Source organism: Typopeltis vanoorti, chromosome 24, assembly GCF_054136105.1.
Source record: "Typopeltis vanoorti isolate ZY-2024b chromosome 24, IOZ_Tvanoo_1.0, whole genome shotgun sequence".
Taxonomy (NCBI): domain Eukaryota; kingdom Metazoa; phylum Arthropoda; class Arachnida; order Uropygi; family Thelyphonidae; genus Typopeltis; species Typopeltis vanoorti.
In genome coordinates this window covers 23,025,723-23,033,795 of record NC_143572.1, presented here as the reverse complement: position 1 = coordinate 23,033,795, position 8,073 = coordinate 23,025,723, and the positions used below count along the sequence as shown (strand labels likewise).

The 8,073-nt window shown below is 31.3% G+C and overlaps 1 protein-coding gene across 1 annotated transcript in view; it reads right to left on the bottom strand.

The window, feature by feature from the left end:
• Nucleotides 1-6,726: 6,726 nt before the first annotated feature.
• The window catches only part of gny (ALG6 alpha-1,3-glucosyltransferase garnysstan), a 124,567-nt gene continuing 123,220 nt past the window's right edge, over nt 6,727-8,073 (bottom strand). The window contains exon 14 of the mRNA XM_090414126.1: nt 6,727-7,237. Within this exon, the coding sequence (XP_090270252.1) occupies nt 7,043-7,237 (195 nt within the window). The 3' untranslated portion in view covers nt 6,727-7,042. The remainder of the gene's footprint in view (nt 7,238-8,073) is intronic.

The window sequence follows — 8,073 nt, the reverse complement described above, 5'->3', positions numbered from 1 at the left end:
TGTGTGTGTGTGTGTGTGTGTGTGTGTGTGTGTGTGTGTGTGTGTGTGTGTGTGTGTGTGTGTGTGTGTGTGTGTGTGTGTGCGTGTGCATGCACAAAAGCATTTATTTAAGGAAGTAGATGAAGCTATCCTACACAACATAAACAAGAATCTCAAGGACTCAGTCACCACTCTCAACAGTTAAGGGTTAAGCACATGCAGGACCTATGTGCAGAACCCACGAAGCAACTAAGGTAATGTCTAGGCATGGCAAGTTTGGAGCACAGCAAAAACCTGCAAGACTATATATCAACCATAAAAACACCATTTTTCACTTTTAATTTTACATATTTTCATGAATTTAGGAAAAGAAAATAGTGGCATATAACCTAATAATTGTACTCTGCATGTAGTGAATTTTAAGACAAGTGACAAGATCCTTATGCTTACCAATCAAGTAGATTCCAGATGATATCATCAGCAAAAAACACTATTAGTTATCTGTATCATTATATCTTTCAACTATTGTGAATTCTACAAGTCTTCAATAATTAGGATAATGATAAACCAGCCAAATATTCAACAAGCCCTTTCTAGACATAGCATTATCTAACAGTTTATTTCAATACATCAATTCCTAACAATAAAATGCAGTCAGCTCTGACTATAGTGAACTCATAAAACTGTATGAATAGTTTGAAAATTTTTTTTCACTTGGTTAGACTATAATAAATTTAGTTTAATCCTTTATCCAAATGTAAGCCAAATAAAGTTTGCACCTTAAGTATCTTCAGGACTGAGGCAACTCGTGGCAAAGGTGGACTATGCTCTCATCACTTGTCTTAGTATCTCCCATAATGCAAAACACATCTCCTTGCAGACATGTATAATGCTATGCATTAAGGGAAGCGCCATACCCAGAGGTGGTGATACTAAGGTGGAAGTAATGGAGAAGTCATATTTACTTATACGAGTTGCCAAAAGGTGTTTCACCTTATTATTAAATTACTCTTGATTAGAGAAAGATGTTGGAAGTTTTTTCAATCGGTTAGACTATAATAAATTTAGTTTAATCCAAGGGGGGAAAACTTCCAACATCTTTCTCTAATCCAGAGTAATTTAATAATAAGGTGAAACACCTTTTGGCAACTCGTATAAGTAAATATGACTTCTCCATTACTTCCACCTCAGTATCACCACCTCTGGATCTGGTTCCCACTGAACCTTTCCTTAATGCATAGCATAATACATGTCTGCAAGGAGATGTACTTTGCATTATGGGAGATACTAAGAAAAGTGATGAGAGCTTAGTTCACCTCTACCACAAGTTGCCTCAGTCCTGAAGATACTTCAGGCACAAACTTTGTTTGGCTTACACTTGGATAAAGGATTAAACTGAATTTATTATATATGAATAGTTTGTTATAGTGGAGTGGACAGTTTGTTACAGTGAATTTCTTTTGGTATAGTGCTTTATCTGCAACTATAACAATAGTTTGCTATAGTGAGAGTCAACTGCATTTAAATAAGTAATAAAATAAGTTTTTTTTTTATTTCATTAGAACTTATTCTTTTAGTGTTAGATACGGATTCTTAATATGAGAAATCTGACTTAGTTTCTTTGCAGTATCATTTTTTTTTAAATCAAAGTACTAACAATGAAAAAACTACACAATATTAGTTAATTCACTTGACATCAAAGTGCTCATCATAACGAAATGTATATTATCTTGCTTGGGATATCAGCAGATGCCAAATAGCATGCGTTACAGAAATAATACAGATATAATGTGCAAGTAAATATCTGTACTCTAACCTTCCAAGATGCATCGTTCTACATCACAATGTGTAAGCATTGTGATGCAGAAGCATTACACATTTGCAAGCATTAGGATGACCATTTGCAAAAATGGTCATCCTAAAGATAAACAAATTTACAGGTTTCTTATTTCAAATGTAACTTCAGAATATTCAGCTAATGGTTTCTCATTCATATGAAACAAATTTCTCAGTTATATTTACACACATTTATAGATAATGTAAGTTACATATCATTCTGATATAAAAATTCTAAACATGAGTATAAAACCAGAGGACAACAAAAGATGCTTTTTAGCATCTATATTAATGATAAAAATCCCACAACAAATAAATATAAAAACATATATTCATCTATCTTTCATTAATTGATCTAGAATAAATATTGCAGAGCATTTCCATAGTAAATACTAAAATATTTGAAATCTATATTCTTAATAAAAATTATTCTTAAATATAGGCACATTTTGGCAGTGCTAGGTTATGAGAAGAAATTTCCAAAGTTATCAGCTTATATGGAAAAGTTTCTACGGATGTAACAGTGGGATTCAAACTCTGCTTTAAGTGATGCAGAAACATTCACCTACTATTCCAATGAGACTTGCATGCTGCATATACTTTGATAGGGCACATTCCCTTAAATATTTAAGATCAAATGCCAAAATTTTTATCAAAAAAAAAAAATCTTTAAAGTTATACATCTTAAAATATGGAAGTTTGAACATTTTGAACTGCATCCTTTATTAATTTCATACTCTTCTTTTAAAATCTAACATTATCATTAAAGTGCTCTAAGAACTTTAGAATAATGAAGACTACTTCCATAAGTAGAAATCAGTCAACTATTAATTATCTGCAGGAAGTTCTCTGTTTTTTGTAGATGAATGAACATTTAAGAATTTAAGAGAGTTAATACATTTTGTAAAAGTACATTTATGCCTTACTTTCTACCAGTGAAAAGAAAACTATGATAGCTAAAATACTGTTTGACGTGAATGATATCAAATCACAACAGTAAATAAATAAAATTTCCTTCTTTTCATTACTGAATCCCAGTCTGGGATTCTTTATGTTCTGTGACTTTCCTTCAAGAGTCCTTTCAATTTCTTTACATATGTGTATCACCTTCTTACTGTTCTGATTTTTTATTCATTTTAAATATGTTTAGAAAATATATTTAACTCTCTTTAAATTGCATTTTACTAGGATAACATAATAAGAAAGCTACTGTGCTTTACAACCAACCATTTGTATTATTTCTATACACCTGACTTAGCAAACTGAAAGTAAATAGCAGAAAAATGTTGAGTTTGCTGGTCTCGGAGAATCAGATTTGCAACAGCATGTAACAGAGTTTCAACCTCACTTTTCTAATGAACATCCTACCATCTATCTTTTCACAAGATATGCCATCCCCCCACCATTCTGTAAAATTTGTAACTCTTCTGCTTTTTCACAGTTGATTCCTGGAATATTCTAGTTAGTTTTATTTGAGATAAAACTGGAATAATTACACAGCAAAGCACTGTGGCTATGTTTATCTCTTTTCAACTGTATTGACAATGGCTAGGAAACCTAGATGAAAATTTGAAAAATATTAATAATATTTTCCAACATAAGTGTTGTTCCATTACTCTATAATTTTATCATTATGTGATTCACACTGTTAATACACCGGCAAACTAATGTCCCCCCTCCCCACCAAAAAAAAAAAATTATTTTTACTAAAATGACCAGACATCCCATTTTTGAGTGAGGTACACCACTGTCTCAACAAAACAGATATAAAAGAATGCCAAATAATTTAAATGTGTTTTAATTTAGAAGTTACACATTTTCTAATTGGTACTTTGGTGGCAGCCACATGCTTGCAATTTGTAAAGCACACTATAGTGTACTTTCCATCCATCAGTGGCTTTAACAGGCACTTAAGCACCCACACCTTCCAAGTATCCTTGGACTTCCCAACTGTAAGACGAGGATAAGACAGTTACCCCCTATGCCTCTAAGTGTTCTTGTCTGTAAATTGCGTGTGTTTTATACAAACTAAAAGTCCCATGCAGTGCATTGCTGATTTGGTAAGCTCAGTATGTGAATGTTTTGATATATGCACTTTTGGGAAAAGAAAACTTATCAAAATAATGAAAAGAAAATGCATTTTAACTGAAAATTTAAAAAAGCTAAGTAGCAGCAAAAAAAAAATATTGTGTACTGATCGCAAATTACTATTCTTTATATTAACAGAGATCATTTCAATATGATGCACAAAAAGAGAGAGAGATTATTACTTTCTGACTGCTTACAGTAGTTAAAAATCAATCTATTTTACCAAACTAAAACAATTTTCATAAAGGTAAAACAGCTGATGTAGTCATTACATACATGATGAATACACTGCATAAGCACAGGCTATCAATCAAAATTACTGCCTTTTTAATAGATAACTGTTACAAATTCTGGAGGAGCTGCAAAAAACTTGACAAACCTAATGAGTAATAACTTAAAAATGGATTTGTACAATGCTTTTCAAACAAGTACCAATGTTCTACTAACTGGCAAATGAGACCATAGTGAATAAAATATTCCAGTATATGGTACAAGTGGAAGGAATGAGGGAAATTTTATAACTTGAAATAACACTGAACATAGCAGATTCTTACAAGTATAAAAATTAAACGTATAACTACAGAAATATGCTACTGGCATATTTCTGAAATTGTATTTTTTTTTATCAAGAAAAATATCTGATTCAAACAAACAATATTCACTGTTTTGGTTTTATTTCTTGGAGAGTAATTGCAATTTGCTGCATTTTAAGCAGTGAAGTAGCTGAAGAACTAGATATTTTAGCAAACAATGAAAAAATAGAGATGAAAATTTTTGTATGTCAAATCTTCAAAACAATGAATAATTCACTTCTCATTCCTTTTATAACACATTTCTGTTGTGCTCAGAAAAATTAATAACAAAAATCTTGCACAAAGAATTATGTACAATCATAACATCATCCAGCTAAACAATGTACCAATCCTGTAAACACCGACAAAAAAGCCAAGGCTATTTGTTTTGATGACACAGTTTTTATCACTGAATTCAATTATCTACACCACACTTTTTTTTAGCCAGTGACTACAACTCCTCTAACAGAGAAAATATTATATGCTCTTCTCCTCCTATGATATAAAAGATCACAGCAAAACTATCTCCATCTCTATATTCAGGTTACAAAAAATATCCTAAGTATTACATTATCTTCACCACTTATAAATCACATATCAAACTATCTATATTTACTGTTCTTCTAAGCTCAAACCCCACCCTTTAACATCTATGAATGTATAAAATGGAATTAAGAAATAAATATGTTATCATCATTATGTCAAATCAGACAGAATGTTGACACTTCATGCAACACAGAACTCATTACAAGTCTGAAAGACTTTTTGGAGTCAACTTTAGCAATAATGCATTCTGCTCATCTCAACATGCATGAGTATTAATTTATCCAAAATTTTGAATAATTTTTAACTGGTCACTTGACTGTAGTAGTGAAACATTCAGTGCAATATCATCAACTTATTTATTTTATTCTTATGAGTTGATACCTTTTTTTAAAGATTTATGTAATGCCGAAGGATGATTTGGAGTATTATTCAATTTTGTGCAAAGCAAAGCCATAATTTGCATAACTATTATTTTAAAAATTTCTTTAGCCATTCCTGTACAAGTGCACTTACAGAAAGGGCATTTTCTACAAATTATCTCGAGATGACAAAAAAAGAGAAGTTTCCTTGTAGAAACCATCAAAACAGTAGCAGTGGCAAAAATGCATTTCCCCTTGCATACAACAACTTCTACGCTTTCATTTCAAAAACCCAAATTATTGCAAACCAGGGTACCATATATTTGTCCATGAGAAGGGACTAGCTACTTCAATATCAGATAGAAATTAATTTCAAATAAACTTCTGTGAGTGTTAATGATAACATTATTAATCAAAAAAATCAGTGTATATAACTTAGCTGTGAATTTAATTATATAACTGGTATGGCATGATTTTAAATTAAAAAAAAAATACAGTAAACTCTCACCATAGCAACATTGTCATAACCTATTCGCTTACTATAACAAACTCCTGAAAAAGAATTAATCCCCATAAGCACAATGCTAGTCTAAAGAAAATTCACTAACAAACTGTCTGCTATGAGAAAATATTCATCTAGTCCCTAAAACTAGTGAGAGTCAACTGTACTAAATTTTCTTTCATAGGCTTCAAGTATCATTTGTCTTCCCCCCCCCCTTCCCTTTTTAAACACCGAAAAACTACAAATATTCCATTTTTATATTTCAATAACCAGTCACCCTAGTTTATTTCTGATGATCATCTGTGATGCTTTGTGTGTGTGTGTGTGTGTGTGTGTGTGTGTGTGCGTGTGTGTGTGTGTGTGTGTGAGAGAGAGAGAGAGAGAGAGTTATCAAAAATATGTAAAAATTGTGCTGGAATGCAGCAATAGCATTTAAAATGAACAGGAATGAATGTATTTTGATATGAACTTTTACTTTGTTGAGCAATAGCAGATAAAAGTGATAATTTGTAATTTTTTGGCTGCAGATGTAATATCATAATAATCCCTTTAAGCAATTTAATACCTTTTAAGCAATTTAAAATTAAAGGTGATAGTTAACAAATTATCAGATAGGGCTTGTTCTCTTTATTATATGATGTTTTTGCATTTAGTTAAAGAATTTAACTATGCAGTTCAGTAACTATTTCATATTCAAAGTGTAAAATTCAAAGATAAAAAGAAGTATATATTTAATCAACGCAACCTTAATATTTTAAGTGTTACAAGTTGATATTTTTTCAATGGATGACTATCACTCAATGACAGTCATTGTAATTAAACAATAATTAACTACGGTGAAAATCAAAATGACAAAAATTAAAATCATATCAAAAACTGCAGGTTTGGTAAAACTGGAATGGGTGGAGTTATAATTGCAGTGTGTATATATGACTAGACAATTTTCAAGGAAATACTAAGAAGTAAATTATAATTCAGCAAGACTTTAAAACTTGAATAGTCAAATTTTATATATGCATGAAAACTGGCCAAGGAAATCTAAAAAAAAATTTAAAAAATAAAAATCATGAAATGAATCAAAAGAGAAAAAGAAATAATTTTCACATGAAAAATGTAACTTTATGTGCCCTGTAGTATGTCACTAATGTTCAAATTTCTCTTCATTTCTGCTTCAGTTTAGTCAGAGATCTTGTATCTGTATATTGCAGCCAGTGATAATAAACTGCAAAACCAACGAAGTGAGCAAAGCTATAAACAGCATTCACCAGAGCATGTAGGTGTGGATACTGGCGAGGAGCTTTAACACATAGGGATATCACTACCAGTCCAAAGCAGCCAAGGATAGACAGGAAAAACTAAACAAAAGAAAAACATTTCTATTAATAGTGCTGAATATATTATTTGATGTGTTCTCTCTCTCTCTCAACAGATATACATATATATATATACATATGATATATAAATAAAACAAAGGAGCAGTGCCCCTGCTCAATGAACTCCAACCTTCAATACTTCATAATTTCAGATAACAATATGGGGGTATCATGAATTTTACATAAGGCACTCTGAAGCTCATCAGAAATGAAGATGATCAATGAATCAAAGTATCTGACCCTTTGTTATGATGGTACATAAAGGATTAGATCACCAAACACTGGTGCCACAAGCAAACACACACAAAATTACATAGCAAACACTGTTTCACTTATTAGTAATACCACAATTTAATCTTAGTCATTGTGAACAAGTTACCTAAGAACATATGTTGCTGCACTATAGTCAGCAAGTTAGAGAAGCCACACTTCAACTGGAAGTGCCTTTAAACAGTGTGAAAGGACCATGACTATACTGGCATATTAATATCAAGCACTATATTCTTTCTTCGAGGAAAAAAAAAAGATATGAAAAATAAGTAATCTGCAATTGCAAAGAAATGGCTTTACCAATATAGTATTTCTATCCTTATGCAATGCAATATATTTAAACTTAATTTATATTAGTCTAGATAACAGTGGGCAAAAATTTATGGAAATTACATTGGTGCACTAACCAAAAAGAAATTGTACAAAGAATACTACCTTGGATGGAGAAAAAAACCCTGCAGATCATAATATATAATCTGGTCACTGAGATCAACATTTTGGTTGCTGTATTACATGAAAGAAATTCACAATGGGAGTAAAAAATGAAA